The following is a 20,804-nucleotide window of genomic DNA, read 5'->3' as shown; positions in this document are numbered from 1 at the left end:
ATAAAATAATATCTTAAGTCTTGTTTATAATATCTGTAGAGTTGTAAATAGTCATTTTTGAATAAATATTAAAATCTGTGATTGGCTCATCAAAAATGAAGAAAAGAATCAAGCGATTGCAAGGGTCATCATACGTGATTTCTCTTGAACCTGATGATGTGTTGGGCCAAGGATCTTTCGGCAAAGTCGTGAGAGCCTATGATCTTGAGAATCGGGAAGAGCAATTGGTGGCTAAAATAATGGAAATCGGAACTCAGAGTAAATTGGACTCGTTATAACACGAACTCACAGTTTTGGAATAGTTTCAAAGCGATCATCAGAACCTTGTTTAATACAAGTAAATTAATTTCGATCATCCACAGGAGGAAGAAGTTGTAATCAACCAAAGCTTGTTATATAATTATGGAATATTGTAATGGCGGAACTTTGGAGGATAAAATGAAAAATAAATTTTGGTCAGAGGCTGAAGTTATGGATTTCCTAGGCCAATTTTGTAGTGGATACCGAGAATTGTTTCTGTAAAATATTATTCATAGAGGTATCACCTTAAGAACCAATAAGATTAGATTTGAAACCAGCTAACATTATGTTACATGATCGATTGTATAAAATAACTGACTTTGGTCTGGCGAAAATAGTGAACACTCTAGTCGATAAACTCACCATATCCTTTAAAGGCACTCCTCTTTATATGGCACCAGAAATGATTCAAGAAGAAGCAACCGCTGATCCCAAAATCGATATGTGGGGTCTAGGCATCATCTTGTATAGGATGCTCTACAATAAATACCCATTTTTGATTCAAAACAAAAAGTATGATAGAGACACTGCTTTCTCAGATATCATCAATAATAACTTGATCATCCCTCCCACTCCAAAGAGATCTGACTTTATGATTTATTTGCTTCAGAAAATGCTCAAAAAATAAAGTAAAGATCGAATAGGGTGGGAAGAATTATTCTAATTGCCCTAAATAAAAATTCAATCCTAATCTCAGGTCGATTAAAACAATTAAATGATATCCTCATCTTTATTTATTTAACAGATGGTCATTCAAAAAGTGTCTCTTATTAAGGTACAACCATTCAAAGAAAAAAAAGTATTGTCTTTGGTTTCTTAAATCTTAACAGAGGAGGACTTAAAAAAATAAACTGAAGATCAAGAGAAGGAGTAAAAAATCATCTTAAATGAAATGATGTCCAATCTGAATCACAAGTATACTTCATTATATTATGAAAAGGTTGTAAATTCAATTGAAAATTAACTAAATTGAGGACATTCTATTTTATTTTCACGAGCAAATATTCTTCTTAGACAAAGCTGCAATGAGAGTCTATAGATTAAATTAAGTTATTCCAAATATTGATTTTAATATCACATTCAACATCACAGCTGTTATCTTAAATCAAGCATTAGGATTAATTAAAAAATTACAAAAATTATAACAATTGGATCCTCAATAAGTGAATTTATATAAAACAACAGAAAACTATTAGATTTTTCAATCATTACTCTAATAAGATATATTAGGCCTGGAAGACTTTTATAAAGAAGTGAAGAATAAGGTTGTTACTAATATAAAAAATCCAATTGATTAGCTATTTAACCTAATTTAAAATCAAAAACCAATCAATTCTATAATATAAGTCTATATCACTATCAAATACTTAAAGGATAGCCAGCATCTAGATGAGTTAAATTTTTCTATTATGGAAGATTTTTGGACTTATTATGAAAATGTTGAGAATACATCAGAATAGGAGGCTTCGCAGTATTTTGAAAAATAACTCATTTGATTAGTTCAGTTTCATTAAATTTATATAATAAAACAAAAATATTATTAAATGTTTATTTATTTTAGGACACACATTCTAATCATTAAATTAACCAGATTATGACCATCGATAATAATAGGGTGTCATATATAGCTGCAGGTTCATCAAATGACTTTCGCAAAGTTTTATTTGTAAATGAATAAACCTTTGAGGTTTCAGTCCAGAGACTCGGACTGTCTTAAGTAGCTATCAAGTATATGTTGTACCACTTAGAAGGCTATAGATCAGTAAAGTTATGACTAATGGACTAAAATGTATGAGTAAATTGAATACTTCGGATGAATAATATTTAATGAAATAATAAGCGGAATCTATTGATTAATTTAGAGGATTAGCAAAATACTTCATTTGAATACTGGAAGGTATGAGTCCATCTGTAGCATATGTGCCAGCACTGAATTTGGGAGTAATGTAACCCCAAACTAAGCCTGTTTATCTTAATCGAATGTCAGAAAGGGATAACCAAGTTAAACCTCTTGTAAATTTGACAGTGCTGATGATTTCTGGAGATTTATCAAAAGTTATTTCTTCCAAAGGGTCTACTGAGAATAGGCGTGTAGAGTTAGTTAAATTGCCAACAAAGTATCTCATGAAATTAGTATCTTCCACTCCAGCGATAACCTACTTCCAATTATTATCATTAGGTAGATCTTGATTTGGAATGAAATAATATTAGACTGCTGTTTCCACTCCAGCATCTACTTCTTCCTCTCCTTCATCTTAATTGTTTTCATCTGTTGGAGTCCCTTCTGTAGTGGTATTGGTCTCTTCGAGCATTTTATATTGGGAATAGACTGCAGTAGAATTGAATGATAAGTCTTTATTGATTGAATCGCTGCAGAAGATGGCATCGTAACTCAGCACATCATAGCAGGGATAGGCAAAAGTGTAGCATAGCCAACAAGCTATTGCTTTTTTACTTTCAGCATTGAGTTCAGTTCCAAAATGAAAGGTCAACTTCATCAATCTGCCATTATTGTTTTGAGTGAAGAACTCAACATATTATGTATTATTCTACATATCATATAAATTAACAGCCCAACTCTTAATTTTATACCATGTTCTAGCTCTAAAGGAATATATTATAAAATTACTTGAGTTTCTTCAATTCTAGAACATAATTAGTCTTTCCTTATAAATAAAGTTGTCCAAATTGTTCTTAATAATAATCTGAATATCTCAATTAAGTGTTATTTTCAGAAAATAACTTTACGTCATCAAAACTTCTTTCGAATCCATTCAGCATTATGGCATGATAATAAATGATCAAATCTTAGTCCGATTGAAAAGTAATGATTTACTTATTGGAATAATCTGATAATTGATTTAGTTGCATGGAGTAAACACATCCAATCTTTTTGATTGCATCTGTGTTATCTTTGACCAATTTGAATATAGTTTATGCGGATGATTACACAAAATATGGAGCTGAATTTCCACTGAAAGTCATCAACAAAGTGCTGTAATAATAATCAATGGTATCTAATTTGTCACTATCTTGCACTTCAGTCTCAGAGAAAATAATGAATGTGATTTTAAGGTTATCTGAAGTGACTTAGACATTCATTTTGGTATCTGAAGTAGATTGAAATTTCAAACCTGCAGGTTTATCAACATTAAAAGGAATCAATTCAAAATCAATTAATAGATCTTCAACAGGAATATTCCCTGAGAAATCTATTAATACAGGAATAGATTTCATAAAAATTGGAACATCATATGAAGGAAACTAAGTGGTGACTTCAGTTTTGGTTGTTGTGATCATCACTTAGATGATTCCTGCTTCACTATAAGTGGGAGTGTCTGATTCTTCTTTTGAAAAATATAAGTAATATGATTGAGGATTTGTCGATCCTGAACAGCCTATTCTTGTCAATGCCTTGCCATCTCCAGGATAGACTATTAAATCATTGACGACTTTGAAGAAACCACTGTTGGAACTAATACTGAACTTTAATTTCTTATTGTATCCACGTTCAATCTAACCAAGTGAAATTATTCTACTATATTATCCTGGTTTTAAGAGTAATTCATTGTAATTCAGTCTCAAGATTTCATCTGTCGACTAGATTGTATATTTAACATCATTGTCTGTCTCCTCTTTCCAATAGATAGTATTTTTGGTAGAATCGGCATTCAACTTAAACTATTGGATGTTTGAGTAAACATAGGTTGATAATTATTAGATTTGAGTCTTGTCTGATGTAATCAAACTGAAGATTGGCAATCCAATATAACAAGAGGATGCTTCCATATTGGTCATCCCTGTAATTTTGACTATGTATTTTGTATTGGCTTGGAGCATGCCTTCAAATTGTAATAGAATTCTATTTCCCAATGTTTCACATTTTGAGATAATGGATGTCACTCCATCACTTTCCAAGATTCCACTACATGCAGTCGGAGGCTTCAATTAAACCAATTTACCATAATCTTTAGATGGGAGATCAATAACCAGATATTATCCAACTTATATATTACCTAAAGTTGTTAAATAATAGGTGTATTACGATTCGGTTCTGATTCCAACATTAGAGATTTCGAAATCCCTAATTATCAGAGATATCGGAACTGTAGAAGAAACTGCTACATCACTCAATGTTCCATATTCATTTATTGTCGTTTTATCCTCATCATAATCCACCATTATGAATATTTAATCATCGTTATAAGTAGATATAGGTTGAATTATGCCAGCTATTACTAAATTTATTACTGTGAAGGAATCTATTGTAAGAGTGAATAATTTAATTGAGATTGTCCTTTCGTTATCATATTAGCAATATGCATCGGCATCACTCATCAAGCAACTTAGACTTTTCTTATTGTCATATGAATTATAATAGTATGGTAAGTTAACATAAATCGTAGATTTTTGGTCGAATGGCGAACTTAGTACTAAATTTATTTTGAGTTCAATCATCGCATAAGCTTAGGGATAGGTTTTACTTATTGTAAGACCAGTTGCCGATAGAACAGAAGGCGTATTTTAAAAGGTCAATGCAGTATTACTAGCTGTTCCTTGGGACAAAATAGTCGAACCACTCAAGACCTTGACAAGAGGGGCCATATAAGTATTAGGTGTCAAAATGTTGAAGCATCTGAAAATGTAGAGATTTCCTGGGCTCAAATCATTAACTGGTCTTATTGTTATCAAAGTAAATGAACTTCCTTCAAAGGATTTCCAATCGAAATTCTAAGAACCATCCGAATTCAGAATGGAACAATGAGATTTGGATACTGTACTTGAGGCCACCATTGTGAGATCAAAATTTATCTACTGATTATATAGGATGCCACGATTGATTAATTTGAATGTAAATTGGAACTTTCCTCTCATACCATTATTCATCCTTTCAAATTGAACATCCCCAACTTCCACTTTAGGGGTAAGAGGAGTGTTATTAAATTTCAAAGTTCCTGCTCCAACAGTAGTCGCATCAATAATAACATTCAAAATTGTATATGTAGTTATTGTGTAAGCCTAGTCATTTGAACTTGAATCTGGCATATTGATCCCATATTATACTATGGTATAAGTATCAGGGGGGAATGCTTAGGAGGCAGCAAAAGTAAACCTTATCTCGACGCCATCCGTCTTTGATATGGTGCATGTATGAGCTATTTGCTTTGCTGCTTAGCTTGATTTTAATTAACACAGACTTGCAGTTGATACTGTAAATGGCCAAGATCCTGAAGTGAAGGAGAGAGAAACATATCCATCCTTTGGAATGTTATTTACAGTAGTGAAGATCCATTGGACTATCTAATCTTAGTAGCTTCTTTAAATTGTTGGGAAAATATCTAAGGGAATTTATATTTGACCAGCAGTTATTGTGCTCACTGATTCAGGAGAGTATGATTGTAAATTACCATTTTTATCACTCCATCCAGAATAACCTCCTGTAGGAGTTTAGACTCCTTTATCTGGATAATTAAAGCCTTCAATTTTAATGTACTAAGATATGGAGGTGATAATTGTATCTCCAATCATTGGACATAAGAACCCATAGAAATCATTGTAATGATAAGGAACACATTTCTATTCATAGGTTAAGGATGGATTCAAAATTAACCCTTTAGTGTTGAACTTAGGTCCTATCATATTCCATTTGCCTTGATAAAAGAAGGCTGTTCCTTACAGTGCTCCACTATTGGGGGTAATGATAGGTGTAGCTTGTGTGTGTCCATAGTATACTTGGGCAGCAGAGTCCTGTTGACCAACACTTGGTGAGTAATTAATAAGATCCAGTTTATAACTTTGACCAGTTTTGGTAATGCCAGCATTTACTGGGTCAACTAAAGCCAAAGAAGGGGCATTCATCGTTTAAGAGACTAAGGCACTTTTGAAAGCTATAAAATGACTATAGACTTTATCATCTTAATTTGATGAGATAATAGCCAAAAAGAAAGTCAATTAATTAACATTTCTTACAGTACTTACAGGTATGACTAATTGAAATGGAGATGCTGGCCCGCTTTTTGAAAATGTATCATCTAAAATGAATTCAACTCTATGTAGATTATAGACTGACTGTAAGGCATTGGTAGCATCATCACTTCCTGTGTAACCATAGCATTTTTATTTTCGATTTAATGTCGAAGAACAAGATACATATTGTTTGCCTTCAGGAGATGTCCCTTCAGAGAATGGAGATAACTTCAATATTAAGAAAATATACATTGTTAAAGAATATTGCCAATCTCGCAGCTTTATCTACAATTGCTTGTTCCAAGAAACCTGTCACTCTAATGAAAGCAGGAAAGTATGTACCATCCAATTTTACAGTAGTACCTGTCCAGAAATTGGCAATTGATAGGTAGAGATTATTCATTTGATTAGGTCCACTTAATGTATATGAGTTTGCAGCAATAATTCCTGTAATTGGAACTATAGGTGTGTTAGATGGAATTCCAATTTCTGCAGTAAAACCGATGAAATCTATTAGATCTTCACCGCAAAATTAAGAGCCATTATTTTATATATACACAGGCCCTATAGAAACAGTATATAAATTATTTGCTGCATTACCTCCAAACACATTTTAAATGGTGGCTGAGGCAGCTGGTATTCTAGTCAATTAGATAGAGGTGTATTTCTTATTTGCATTATCAATTTAAACATAGTCAGATCCTGAATTAAATACGAAATCTAATGCGGTGTAAACTGCAGGAGTTGGGGTGCATGTTAAAGCTGGAGTAAATTACAATGGACTTTCTGCCAATATAGTTGAAGTCCCTTTTAATATTTTTGGATTAGTGTAAAAATAGTACCCAACTGTTCGAGTGGGAACAGAAGCAGCAAAACTTGTAATTTATGGTCTAGCTGTAAAAATTAATCTTTGCTCATAGTCTGCATATTGTAAACCAAAAGAGGAACTGGTGGGACATGCAAAGGGATCAGAAAAGCGTTAAGAATGTGCAAAGGTGTATCCATTCCCACTATTCGAACTTATAATGGCCACACTATTCAAGGTTGAATAAATGGCTTTTGAATCTCTACCTGAGGGGATTAAAGGTATAGCATCATATGCCACTCCATTTGAGGATGATTCTAATTGGATTAATCCGAAATCAGCTGGAAGATCTCCTGGAGTAGCTTAATTCGGAAACGACATTTTGACCGATATAAAATATGTGCTCTCTAGATTCAGTGTTCCAACATTTGAGCAAACTATTTTGATTGGTTAAACCTTAGTGACACTGCATGAAACTGGGTTCTTGTCAAATTATGGCAGATTCTCCTATAGACTTCCCTCCAAAATCATGGAACCTATATCAGATGTCAAACTTAAGGTTACTCTTAATTTCAAATTTAATGGAGTAGTGCTTGAAGGGAAAAAAGTGAATTTTAATGAATTAAAATAAGGATTTTGTGCAGTGTCTCTTATTATTTTCAATTATGATGGCAAACTTGTATCTGATAATTTCAATCCCCATAAAAAATAAGTCACTAAATTGTCATTATTATTCCCCCAGGTTAAGGCAGATGTCGATAAAATATTCAAAACTGTCACTTATTCTACTATGTGATTTGCATATGAAAGCATTGACATTACTTAAAATCCTCCTCCTGATGATTTCACAAATTTGGGATTCTTTATACTGAAACTAAATTTGAGAGTAGTATTGAATATCTAATATAAGCTAACAGTCAATATATTATTTGCAATTTAACAAGTGTATTAAGAACTTGTCAATGCTGGTATGTCAGTGTTGTTGACATCTTTATAGGATTCCGATGTGCATTGTTCACCTTAAAATTAATAATCGTTATCAGTCATCTGGATCACTATTCGAGCTTTCCTATCGATAGGGATCGTCGGAGTTATCTGCACTAAAAGGGAGTGTCTATAATCTAATAATGTAGGAGTGGCTGATTAAAGCGTGAAACTGGATGCTAATGTTGAAGGTGGAGTAGGGGTGAATTCAATCAATGCAAAGGCTCTATTGAAATCATATTTTATCCAATTATTTACACTGAAATCTTAAATTGTTAATGCCTCTATTGGAGATAATATTTAAGCCACTTAATTGCTAAATGCAGTTTTAGATGATATGCTGACTTTATAATAAGTGTTTGCTTCTAAAGCTCTTGAATCCCCATCTAAATTGAGAAATTTTACATGGTACCATCCATTACTATCTTTATATAAGGCTCCAGGAAATTTTGATATTGGACTACAATCAGTAGTGCTGACTTCATTATAAATCACATCAACTCCTTGTGGAACTGTGCTCACAACCGAGGCTTCAATTTAGAATGGGATTTTAAGACTCAAATACCCCGACTTTCCTAATCCACTCTAAAGTCTGAAAGTAAACGTTAATTAAGTGGTATAACCAATGTTCAGATAATTAATAGAGTAATCAAGTGTTTCTATTAATCCACTGTATACGATTTGTACTAGTAATAAAAAAAGCATTAATTTATTATAAATATACACATAAAACAACTTTTCACTTCCCAGTAATCTAATTAAATATATTTTATGCTTCCTCTTTATAATGACTCAAAGCTTCCTCTACGTGTTCACTCTTTTGACTCTCTTGTACTTCTTCCATTATCTCTATAATGTTCTTCAATAATTTGTGAGCTAATGTAAGCATCTTTTGATCCAACACCTATTAAATCATCTCATCTGTATCATCAAACAGCATCTCAAGAAATTCTTACTTCTCAATCCAATTTGCAAACTAAACGATAATACTAATTCATACTAATGCAAAGAAACTTTCTAAACTTTCCTCAGGAGTGATCAAAAGTGTTTCTCTTATTCTAAATTAAAGAAATGCCTTCTGTCGATCAATCTTGTATTGCAATAAATGATTCTCTACTAGAAAACCAACCTCATCAAACTCATCCAATAATGATTCCAAAATAGTTTCATGCATTATGTTGTTAGGCAATACAAATTTATCAGCCAATTCACTTAAAATCAATAATTTCTCAGCTTTAACATTCGGATTACCAAATGAATCCAAAAATTAAATAGACTCCTCAAAAAAATCAAATAAACTCTACTAAAATTAACCATTTCTGATCACGAATTTAATAGCTTAAATATCATATTCAACAATCAATAAATCATTTTCAATATCAAATTTGTCTCTCATTTCCTAAATCTTAATAAATAATTCTTTCGTTCCTCTCTCTTAACCTTCTAAAATGCAAAAATAATTCATTGTAACTTCCAAATATATTGTATCTTAATTGAAACTCTCTAAATATTCGTGAAAATCTTTTAACATTTCTTCACATTTTGATAAATCAGTCAATTGATAAGTTGAAGCTAATTAGCAATAGCTTTAAGCATATTAGATTGAATGTTTTCCAAAAACTTATAAGTATAATTCTATTGCTTTTTCAAAATAAGGTCTTGCTGCTGTAAACTCTTAGATTTCCATTTGAACACTTCCTAAATCTTCAAATATCTAAGCAAATTTAGCAATTCCTTTTTCCTTTTGTTTCTCTGCTTCATTAGCTACTTCAGGATTTTCGTGATTGCATACTACAATAAGTTTCAATTTTACATTATTTAACTATCTCCATAAACTTTTCTGTCTCCTTCAAGGCTGTTTCGTAAAGCTTTATTCCTTATTATATTTATTCTTATTCTATCAATAATTTTGCTTTCATTTCATAATAGAATGCCAAGTTGTATTAATATTATGCCTAACCTTACTCTTTAGTTAAGTATCCTTCGCTCTCTCCAATCTCCTCGAAATTATTATTGAGGTAATTTTTTATAAACACCACAGATTCTTTATACTATCTTGTCAAATATTATTATTATAATACTTTAACCATTATTCAATTTCTCTAAACTCTACATCGTCGTATTGCTTAGCATATTTTAGAGGAATAACTCCTATTGCCAAATTGTGCCATAAAAATTAGTGAAAATCAATAGGATATTTAGACAAATCAACATTGTTATAATGAACATCATTCAAAAAGTCTTCAGAAAGTACTTCCTACACCAATTTATCCTCCATTTATTAATTTTCAATTAAAAATCGTGCATACTCGATTTTGTCTAATAACAAAGAGACGCATTTTTTTTTTTCTGATTAATCCATTTCCTCTCTGATCCCTATTATTTTTCTTAACATATCCATTTATTAATGCTCGTTTTCACAATCTTCCATTTGATCATACAATTTATCAATTTCAGCTTATTTTTCATCCCTAATTATCTAGGATCGAAAAATACTTATCATGTTTGCCATTAAAAAAAAATCCATATTATGGTATCATAGTTAAGGTTGGAGTATAAACCTATTATTATTTAATCTGAAGAAATAATGATCTACTTTGGAAAATAGTTTGAAAAATTCTCTTCACGGCATTCCTGATGAGCATTAATAAAATAATAAATAAATATTTAATTTTTATGAGCCGCATTGAAGGTTGAGTTCAGTCGAATGATGAATAATTATTCATAATTTAATAATTTCATTTTTAATTTAGAATACAGACTTAAATAGAGATTAAGGAGAAAAATATTAAATTTATTGGCATTTAGATTGACCATTTATAAAAATCCTCTTACTATATTGAATTTCATTTAATCCTTATATTATAGATAAAAAAGAGTTGTTTATTTTCAGAGTCCTGCTTAATAAGTGCCACGATAGGCTACATCAATTCAAGAGTCCGGTATCCTTCCGCCGCTCATAGCGATCCCTATTGCTTGCTCTGTTTCCAGCCTAAGCCATTGCGAGATTCTTCAACACATGTGAAACCCTCATTACTTATGGATCCCACAAGTGACTACGAGCTCGGTTAGGGCGGTGACTCTTAACAAAATGACTCAGCGAGCTCTCAGATGACAGCTTATCAAACATCCTCTTACAACCCACGTAAAGTGAAAGCCAAGTTGTCCCAGCCTGGGTTTAATACTTATTTACTACTTATTAACTTTAATACATTTTTATCTTAGAACTTTTTACTCTTTAATAAGTAAACTGTAATCTAATTTGTCTTATGGACTAATTTATTTTAAAAATTATAATCGATTTAAATGAACTAATTTAATTTATACTTAATCAACTCATTGGTTATTACATTTATCCAAATTAATTAGGTGGTGGTGGGGGTGGTGGTAGCTGATTTTATGGATAATTATAATTAGATTATTAGTTCTGATCTTTTAAATACATGGTACTATCAGTAAATTGTACAATTTAAGGTTGGAATACTTAAGGATTCCAATTAGAAGGTGGAGCAATTGGTTAATTATAAATCTAAGGAACAGGAGCAACTATTTCAATAGGTACATCTACAGTTGGATCCTTGCTACAGCATGTACAGCCTATAATTTATAAAACTTTTATTTTACCTGCAAGAACTGCTTAAACTTATAATCTATATACTGATTTAACTAACTGCCCATTAGATGAAGGATGAATACCATCTGGTGAATTTTTATTGTGTAAAATTAATTAGATTTATTTTCTGTCATTTTCAATAGCCTTAATCCCAGCTCCAATTCCTTGAATTTATTATGAAACAATAGTTCTTAATATTACCTTTTCTCTTCCTGTTCGGTCTCTCAAGGTTAAGTAATTTTATAATCTGGCATCAATTCTTTTCACATCTAATTTGCAATTAGAATTATCCACATCAGCCCACAGGTAGGCAGTATCTCCAGGAAGGTAATGATTCTTATCAAATACACACTTGATGTGAGAAGTCTATTTATAATTTTAAATAATTACTCCTTAATTGATGCAACACCAAGTTGATGCCTTTACTTCCATTTATCCCATCAAAGCTGCCATATTCTGCTTTAATGGTTCCCTAACAACTAAAAGCTATGAATGTTTGATGTTCTTATAAGACTTATTATATGATTCGATTTCTGTTTTGACTCTATATGAAATTTTGGCTTAATAATCTCCTCCCTTTTCAAAATAAGATCCTGGTAAGTGAGACAATAATTAAAATTAAAAAGGAAAGGTATATTGCCCAACAGGTAAGCTACGAGTGTTAAATGTCCATATTGCCACTCGATGTTAATAAAATTAGGTCTAACCTGAATAAGTTACATATTCAGTGTGTTGTTCTTGCTTTCCATCTGCACCAGTAGTAGTGCGAGAATGACTTTCGGTCCAATGACATTTTTCCTTTCCAGATACTTTTAATAATACTACTCCTCCAGGATATCCATCTTTAAAAATATTCAAATAGATATTTCCTAAATTTTTAAGATACCTTCTTACCTGTTATGATTTCTCCAGCAAAATAGAAAGGTTTGTCTGTTCTAATATATACTCCTCCAAAATCAGAGCCTTATTAATTTCCCATTATAACTTTAATAATGAATCAATATAAAATATAGTTTTGTATTCAAAATTGAATTATAATGTGGAATAAATAATTATATTGAATAAAAACTAATAAATTACTCAATTCTTTAATCTAGTCTATAACCATTATTTCCAATATTTTTCAGATATTTATTTTTGAACACTTTCTGTATATAATTAGGCTACTAGCATAGATTAACCTGGATGATTTTGTGGCAAATCTTTCTTCATTTCTAAAGCAAGTTCAAAGAATCTTCTTTTTGCATCCTAATCAACTATTGTAATCCTTGATTAAGCTATGCTTCCGTATTTTTCATTCATATCTTATATTATCTTATAATCTTGTCCGATTTCGCTTGGGCCTCTTGATAAATTGATGTCAACTGGAATTTTGAATTCAGGTTAATTCTAAATATTTGCAGACACTTTGCTTTTTTAAAATTTTGTTGGAACCTATGAAGCTGCTTTATTAGGAGAACAATCGTTAGAAAAATCATCAGAATCACTATCATTATATCCATTAGTTTTCTTGGAATATTTTTATTCTAATTATTCAAGATATGATTTTGTGTCCATCATTTGATGATTGGGTTTTGAGTTTGTGTATTTTTAATTGTTAAAGTTAGATAAAGTATTTCCATAATCATACGATCCTATCCTTTAGACATCCTTTAAACTATTATAAGTTCCATCATAAGAGGACAATGCTCTGCTCTCAGTCATTTCAGTTAAATTAATATTAATTCATTTTTTAATGTTTGATAATATTAAGTCAGCTGATGAGCTTTATGCTACTGAAAATGAAAAAGAATATTATGATAGAAAACTCTTAGAATATTAAGATATGTACTCTATTAAATAAGCAATCACATCCTATAGCAAAATTAAATTATTTAATATCGATCAATAACAAAAACTTAAATATGAATGTTATTCTAAATGTTATGATAATAATCAAGTGATTTTCGAAAATTCAGAAGAGGGAATCAAAAAACTTAGTAAATGCTTAACTGAGTGTAAAAAACAAACAAAAGATCTTAAATAATTTCTAAAAAATGTTGATAAACTAGTTTATTTCAAGAATTAAACATGCCATTCTAATTGCGATTAGATGATTAATTATAATGTAGATTAAACATACTAGGAAAAAATTAGTGTAAATGAATTATTAATTCTTAGAATAAAGTAAATATATATAGATGTAGATGGGTTTGTGAAAATAAGCTAGATCGTAGATATAGAGAATTTTGGTTATAATAAAGAAACGATATCATTGATAGATATTCCAGCTAAATGGCAAATTGAGTTATTTAATATAATAATGATATAATTATCATTATCTCTAATTATAATATTTTTATGAAACAATTATAAGTTAACACGTATTTTCTAACCTATTGTAGTTTAACTATATTTTTGCTTTTACATTTATTAAGATATAAGGAGGAGTTTGCAACCATAAGTATCACTTTTAAGAGTAAAGTTTAAGGAAGTATCAGACTTGATTTACTCTGATAAAATAAAACCCATAAATTGCTAATTGTAATTATACACGTAATAAATGCAGAATAATGTTTAATTGATTAACCCAGGCTGGGGCAACTTGGCTGTCACTTTATGTGGGTTGTAAGAGGATGTTTGATAAGCTGTCATCTGAGAGCTCGCTGAGTCATTTCGTTAAGAGTCACCGCCCTAACCGAGCTCGTAGTCACTTGTGGGATCCATCAGTAATGAGGGTTTCACTTGTGTTGAAGAATCTCGCAATGGCTTAGGCTGGAAACAGAGCAAGCAATAGGGATCGCTATGAGCGGCGGAAGGATACCGGACTCGTGAAGTGATGTGGCTTATCGTGGCACTTATTAAGCAGAACTCTGAAAACAAACAACTCTTTTTTCTAAATTCATATGTTTCGAAGAATTATTAAAATCAATATTATAGATCCAACATAATGATACTTTGTACTAATTTTAATTTCAATTATTTTTATTAAATATCTATTATTAAAGGACAATATGTATCAATTTCATTTTGCGAAAATATATATGTATTATTAGTTAAATTAAATCATACATTGCAAGATGAAATTATTCAGATTTTATTTATTTAATAAGATAATTATAGAATTTTCTTCTAGTTATAGAGAATTTTTGTTTTTCATATTAATAACTACCTGTTATATCAACCAAGGATTTCGTAATTAATATTTTCAGAAAAGCTCTCCTAAAAAGATTATATTCTGATATTTTTATTAGATAAAATTAATTATATGATAATTCAAAAACAAATGCGATTACCCATTATTATTTCTTCTTTGTAATGCACCCCAACATAATAAAAATTTTCAAAAGTTACTAATTTTTATAATTCTTCTATATCATCATATTAATATAAACTAGTGAATTTTGGTAGTGTTAGCAACTCAAGTAGTTTTGGAATTGCTGTAAAATATAATTTATCTACTATTCTTATTATTCTTTTGGGCCCATCTTCCAACTGAAAAGTTTAAAGTTAATTATAGTTCATATCATAAACATTTAGTGTTTTTGAAAATGTATCTGCAATATAAATTTTATCATTAAACCATTCAATTCCACTTAAATGAACACCACTTATCTCATACACAAATTCACAATTCCCTTCAAAATCACATTTTAATAATGAAAAACTCTTAGACTAAAAATAAAAGCCGAGTAAATCAGAAACTTAATAATCTATAGTAATGTAAACATTGTTATGAACTACTATAAAATCATAAATGATCAATCCTTTAGGCAGCAAAATGGTTTTTATAATATTCCAATTGCTTAAGATATCAATGTTATTGTCATGTGCTAGATATAAATAATTTTCATTTGCAAACATTGCATAGCTATTATTTTAGGAATATAGAAGCGACTATTTTTCATCATAAATCCCATTGTCAGCAAGAAAAAGTAAATTATTTTAAAACAATTATAAGTCAATCGGAGTAACATCTATTGTGGTGCATCTATTTATTTTTCCATGATCACTTTTAGGCCTTTTAAATAATCCAAATTATAGAAGCTAATTTATCATCATTGATGTTATAATTGTAGTGACAATTATAAATAATTTCATCAATAATAAGAATAAAAATACAATAATAATATAATTATTAAATAAACAAATGAAATTCAAAAGGGATATAAAAGGTTTATTAAGTTTAGTAGCATTATCAGCAGCACCAGTGATGTATTATTTTTATAGAGATTAAATATATAAAATAGTGGATGGAAAAGAAAAGAAGAAATGAATTGATATTATTATGGTAGCATAAAATGTTAAACTAAAATCATAGATTCAATAATTTACATAAAATTTTCATATTTAAAGTTGAAATATAATTTGAAGCATTCATTGAAAACACATGTTCACTTATGTTCTTATTTTATTCTAAATTTTTGTATTAATTAATTACTTCTAAATACCATCCAAAAATTAAATATGTTCTTAATTGTAGAAAAATTAAAATAATATATACAAAAAAGGAATCTTCCTAACAGGATGAGAGAAAAAAACAATATTTCTGAGTAATTTCAAAATAATTCTTAAGAGATTAAAGTATTTTGCTTATTTAATTCTTTCTTTTTACTATTTATTATAATAAACAAATGGCTAAATGCCATATTCAATTAGTTAAATTAGCAAAACCTTGTATAATACTGAATTTCGATCTAAAGTCTTACGTTTTTAACGTATCGGAAGGTTTTCAAAGATACCTTTCTGATTATAGCATCAAGACTAAAATGTCAACATAGATATTTTTTACAAATTTAAATGCTACCTACATTAATGGCATAATAGGACTATTACTCACACTTAATTTCGATAAGCAAATTGATGGTACTAAGATTTATGGACCTTCTGGATTATGTTAATTGTTTTCAGCTTTTAGATATAGTGAAATCGGAGGAAAATCCATTAATAGTTTATCTTGTCATGAGTTTTAGGGAAAGAATCTTATTTACCAGAAAAAGGATCAATATTACTAAGAAATTTTTGAAGGAAATATTTATCCAGTCTTAAATGGACTAAAACTTGTTAAATATGAAGAATAAGAATCTTTATAAATGTATACTGATGAATATGTCGAAATAGTACCAATAATCCACAAAAACAATAATATTTCTTATATTATTAAAACAAAAAAGATTAAAGGTAGTGTCTCTACAGAAAAGCTTTAGCTTTTAAAATTAACTAATATTTAGAAGAAAGAATTATTTTAAAATCATTAAATATAATTAGGGGATTAAATATATCCAGAGGCTTACTTTAGAGAACCTGATGTAGAAGAATAAGGGATCTTGGTATTAGATATAATTGATGATTTAGACTTATCATAAATCGATTTTCCAAACAATTTAAGATGCATTTTGCATATAAATGATCCTAAAACAGAAATCTATTTAAATTTTTTAAATAAAGTGAATGTAGATCATATCCTATGCAATTAAGAAGTCCAGAATGAATACTCAGATAGTATTCCAAAGACTAAGTTTATTTGCAATTATTTGAATTCTAAATATCCTTTCAACTTTCCAAGTTTTAGTAATAATTATTCAATCTAGAATAATAGATACATCTAATTCTAAGCAAATTATCATTACATCTTACATCCTTTAAATAAGAGAGGATTTTAGATGATGGCTCCCTAAATGATTGGTTAAACTTCTTAAATCAAAGAAATTAATTACTAGTAAACTCCGATTAGGCAATATAAGTCTGAGATTCTATTATAATTTTTAGGAACAGCTTCTATGAGGCCAAATAAATATAGAAATGTTTCAGGAATTTTAGTTAAATAATTTAACTCAGCAATTCTTTTAGATTGTGGTGAAGGAACATTTCATTAATTACAAAGTTAAAATAATTTTGATTTTAATTAAAAAATACTTATTTGGATTAGTCATGTTCATTGTGATCATAATTTAGGGATAGCCTCATTCTTATAAAATTGTAGTAATGTATATTTTCTCGTCCCCTAAATTATGATTCCTTGGATTGTTTAATTAATTGAATTTTATTAAATTAAACATACTTGCTATTTATGTTATATTCCTTTTGATAATTATAATCTAGAATAAGAGTTTGCAATTTAGAATGCCAAAGTTTAGAAATTTAATGAAATAAAATTATAATAATTATAAGAGCTATTTAATATTTAGTTAGAATATGTTAACGTTGATCATTGTCCATAGGCTTATGGCTTAAGAATAAACTTCAGAGATGGAAGCAGCATTAGTTATTCAGGGGATACCAGACCTTGTTAATAATTTATTCAATTATCAAAAAATGTTGATTTAATGATTCATGAGGCAACATTTACTGATGATCTTTAAAAAAATGCAATAAGTAGAAAGCATTCAACTGTTGGAGAAGCTGTTGAATCGGCTATTTTGGCTAATGCTAAGACATTAATATTAACACATTTTTCATAAAGATACTGTAGAACAGGAAGTTGCTAATAATAGAAAATAGAATCAAATCAAATTTAATCTACAATTAATAATGAGACATATGAATAATATTTAAATACAAAGACAGTTATAGCTCTAGATTTTTTAAGTGGTCTTTTAGATGAGTATCCAAATTTAGTAGAATTAAGCTAACACTTATAATAATTGATTGAATCATGAATTAAATCATAAACAATGCATTAAATCATTAAAATATTTTAATTCTTCCTTTGAAAAGCGAGCAGTTTATTCTATCTCTTAGAATCTTATTTTTAGTTTTTCTAAATTTTTTAGGGAACCTAGACTTTTATAATTAGTATTATATAAAGTCAACAGAAATATTTTTAGATTTATTCCTTTTAGCAAATCTAACTCAGTTAATTTTTGTTCAATTAGAGGTTTTAATGTACTATGTTAGATGGTCAAAGTTTTCGATGCATAATAAAGCAAGAGAACTTATTATGTTAGAATCAGTTATGAATAGTTATCTGTTTAGATGATTGTTGTAAATAATTTATAGGTTGCAGATGAACATAGAGTTACTCTGCTACATCTGCCAAAAATTTCAAATAATTCAAATAAAGATTCACTTGGTAATCTTAAAATTTTCTCATTTTCTAGAACCTCGTCTCTTAACTAACTTAATTTTAGAAACTTACTTAATAAATTAGTGATGGAAAATAATTAATCCCTGCCTTTACTAAAAACAAAGTGTAATATAATTTCTATTCTAAACTTATTTATTAATCTAAGGAAGCTAATAATTGTTAATTTATCTAGTCTAATATAGAAGTGCTATATCTTTTGATATATTTCATTAATTAGCAAAGAGCTCTAACTTATTTAAAATTGGACAAATTTATGATTAATCTGCCGCATAATTTATGATAGACGTCTAAAATAAATTATTCCTCCTCTGGTGTGAAAATTACTTTCTTTATCTTTACAAAAAACTAGTCCTCTACAAAAAATAAGCCATTTTATATAGCATTTAATAGTGCATAAATCTCCTTTTCTGTTATTTCTTTATCAAAGCGATCCAAGTATTCATTAATCATTTGGCACTGCAAATAAAAATATTTAGGGTGATTTTCTTTTTCAAATTTTGTGTTGACAAAGGAGAAAAATATTTTTTTTTCTAAATCAGTCTTAAGAAATTCTTCTTTTAATTTAAGGAAATCATCATAATTTGCTTGATTCCTTTAATATTAAAGAAATAGTATTACAATACTCTCTCCGTTTTATATTAATCAAATAAGAGCATTAATCTTTATTCTATTTTTAAATTCTAATCCTTATTTTTTGCTATTTTCTTCATGCCATTCTCAGGTGTTTTTTCGGTGAAAATTAATTTGCTCCCTTTTTTATTTTCGAAAATAAGACCTTTCGAAAGTTTTGAGAAATTACTTTGTATTAAATGTCTTATCATAATAATTATTTATTTTAAATCATGCCTTAAAAATGTTAACAATTCCTTCCATTCCACTAAATACTATTGAATCAGTTGTATTCATCTAATCTATGCTGAGTATGCTTTTTGGTAAGCCCAAAATAGAAGCCTTAGCTAGACCATCTTTCAAACTAAACATTTTGATTTCGTGAACCCCTGAACTACCAGCATATATATAATCCTCATTTGCTTTGCTAAATTTAAACAAAATAGCTACTTAAACTAAGTTGCATAGATATAATATGATCGATTATCGTCAGATTGAGTTCCAGTCCAAAGTATTTCTTAATAAAGTTTTCTTGTCCTCCAATCCCACAATTATACTTAATTTTCTGTTCTATGTGACCCAGTCAAAATCAATTATCTTTTCACTGAGAAATCAAGCGAATCTCCTGATAGGGATGGACCATAAAATTGACCTACGCATTATTTCTCTCTTATATCCCAAATTAAGATATTTGCATCCCAACCCCCAGATATTAAGATATTAGGTTAATCTGGTATAAATTTTACTACGAACACTCTATTGGCATGGCCTCTCTATCCCCTAATTATTTCAATAAAAGATACCAATCGGCCTGTTAATATTGATGCTATACACTTTTTATATCATCATCATAAATTCTAATACAGAAGTCCTTACCTCCAGTTGCAAATAAACTACCATCAAAATTAAAGTCCAAGCATAAAACACTATTATTCTCTTCTACAATTTTGTGTAATTATTTTCCTGAATTAGCGTGCCAATGGATAACGTGGCCTTCTGCATTTGCTGATACCAATATTCCTTTTGCTTTTAGTCCATAATTGGGCCTCCATCTTAAAGCAGTCACTGGTGTTTAGAATTACTCTAAGGTGTGTGTTAATTTATCTATTTTTATTAAATCATCTGTGTACTTTAGTTATAAAGATGAATTAGCCCTTCTGACATCCCTACAGCAAGATATTGATCATCTTGATCATATCTCAAAGAAAATACGTCTCCTCCATTTACATTTAATTATTGTTATAACTTTAAACTCACTTAATTCTTGTGGACACCAAACCTCTTTTTCTAAGATAGAAAAATACTTAAATTCATATTTTTTTGGGTCAGAGGCCGAATCGGTTTATAGCTATTCTTCTTAATTTTAAGTACTTTGCATTTTTAATATATATAAATAATAATCCTTAACACTATGAATTCAAATATTTTCTAAATTCAAAAGAATTTTATGTGTTAACTAT

At 29.3% G+C, this 20,804-nt stretch overlaps 8 protein-coding genes across 8 annotated transcripts, besides 2 other annotated features; 3 read left to right on the top strand and 5 right to left on the bottom strand. All coding sequences in view use genetic code 6, as the record gives it.

Annotated features, from left to right (window-relative positions):
• Nucleotides 1-95: 95 nt before the first annotated feature.
• Nucleotides 96-1,796, top strand: PTMB.65c (UNC51-like kinase). The annotated part of the gene is made up of 4 exons (XM_001346853.1): nucleotides 96-337; nucleotides 363-538; nucleotides 567-1,215; nucleotides 1,241-1,796. The coding sequence occupies 4 exons, from the start codon at nucleotides 96-98 to the stop codon at nucleotides 1,794-1,796; spliced, it is 1,623 nt and encodes a 540-aa protein (XP_001346889.1).
• Nucleotides 1,797-1,875: 79 nt separating this feature from the next.
• Nucleotides 1,876-8,761, bottom strand: PTMB.64 (hypothetical protein). Its single annotated transcript, XM_001346852.1, has 4 exons — nucleotides 1,876-2,082; nucleotides 2,109-2,904; nucleotides 2,930-6,495; nucleotides 6,518-8,761. 4 exons carry the CDS (start codon nucleotides 8,759-8,761, stop codon nucleotides 1,876-1,878), a joined length of 6,813 nt encoding a protein of 2,270 aa, XP_001346888.1.
• Nucleotides 8,762-8,795: 34 nt separating this feature from the next.
• Nucleotides 8,796-10,743, bottom strand: PTMB.63 (hypothetical protein). The annotated part of the gene is made up of 5 exons (XM_001346851.1): nucleotides 8,796-9,032; nucleotides 9,057-9,847; nucleotides 9,870-10,111; nucleotides 10,138-10,527; nucleotides 10,553-10,743. The coding sequence occupies 5 exons, from the start codon at nucleotides 10,741-10,743 to the stop codon at nucleotides 8,796-8,798; spliced, it is 1,851 nt and encodes a 616-aa protein (XP_001346887.1).
• Nucleotides 10,744-10,899: 156 nt separating this feature from the next.
• Nucleotides 10,900-11,235: a sequence feature (inverted repeat).
• A 152-nt stretch (nucleotides 11,236-11,387) lies between these two features.
• PTMB.62 (hypothetical protein) lies at nucleotides 11,388-12,648 on the bottom strand. The annotated part of the gene is made up of 4 exons (XM_001346850.1): nucleotides 11,388-11,653; nucleotides 11,681-12,035; nucleotides 12,060-12,538; nucleotides 12,564-12,648. The coding sequence occupies 4 exons, from the start codon at nucleotides 12,646-12,648 to the stop codon at nucleotides 11,388-11,390; spliced, it is 1,185 nt and encodes a 394-aa protein (XP_001346886.1).
• A 101-nt stretch (nucleotides 12,649-12,749) lies between these two features.
• Nucleotides 12,750-13,373, bottom strand: PTMB.61 (hypothetical protein). Its single annotated transcript, XM_001346849.1, has 1 exon — nucleotides 12,750-13,373. The coding sequence occupies one exon, from the start codon at nucleotides 13,371-13,373 to the stop codon at nucleotides 12,750-12,752; it is 624 nt and encodes a 207-aa protein (XP_001346885.1).
• A 31-nt stretch (nucleotides 13,374-13,404) lies between these two features.
• PTMB.60c (hypothetical protein) lies at nucleotides 13,405-13,955 on the top strand. The annotated part of the gene is made up of 2 exons (XM_001346848.1): nucleotides 13,405-13,806; nucleotides 13,830-13,955. 2 exons carry the CDS (start codon nucleotides 13,405-13,407, stop codon nucleotides 13,953-13,955), a joined length of 528 nt encoding a protein of 175 aa, XP_001346884.1.
• Nucleotides 13,956-14,235: 280 nt separating this feature from the next.
• Nucleotides 14,236-14,550: a sequence feature (inverted repeat).
• Nucleotides 14,551-16,282: 1,732 nt separating this feature from the next.
• Nucleotides 16,283-18,307, top strand: PTMB.59c (Ribonuclease Z). The annotated part of the gene is made up of 1 exon (XM_001346847.1): nucleotides 16,283-18,307. The coding sequence occupies one exon, from the start codon at nucleotides 16,283-16,285 to the stop codon at nucleotides 18,305-18,307; it is 2,025 nt and encodes a 674-aa protein (XP_001346883.1).
• A 1,268-nt stretch (nucleotides 18,308-19,575) lies between these two features.
• PTMB.58 (hypothetical protein) lies at nucleotides 19,576-20,658 on the bottom strand. The annotated part of the gene is made up of 4 exons (XM_001346846.1): nucleotides 19,576-19,771; nucleotides 19,795-20,124; nucleotides 20,148-20,448; nucleotides 20,475-20,658. The coding sequence occupies 4 exons, from the start codon at nucleotides 20,656-20,658 to the stop codon at nucleotides 19,576-19,578; spliced, it is 1,011 nt and encodes a 336-aa protein (XP_001346882.1).
• Nucleotides 20,659-20,804: the final 146 nt, after the last annotated feature.

Source organism: Paramecium tetraurelia (genome assembly GCF_000141845.1).
Source record: "Paramecium tetraurelia macronuclear, complete genome".
Classification (NCBI taxonomy): domain Eukaryota; phylum Ciliophora; class Oligohymenophorea; order Peniculida; family Parameciidae; genus Paramecium; species Paramecium tetraurelia.
Note: the sequence above shows the minus strand (reverse complement) of the source record. Positions and strands in the feature narration are given on the sequence as shown.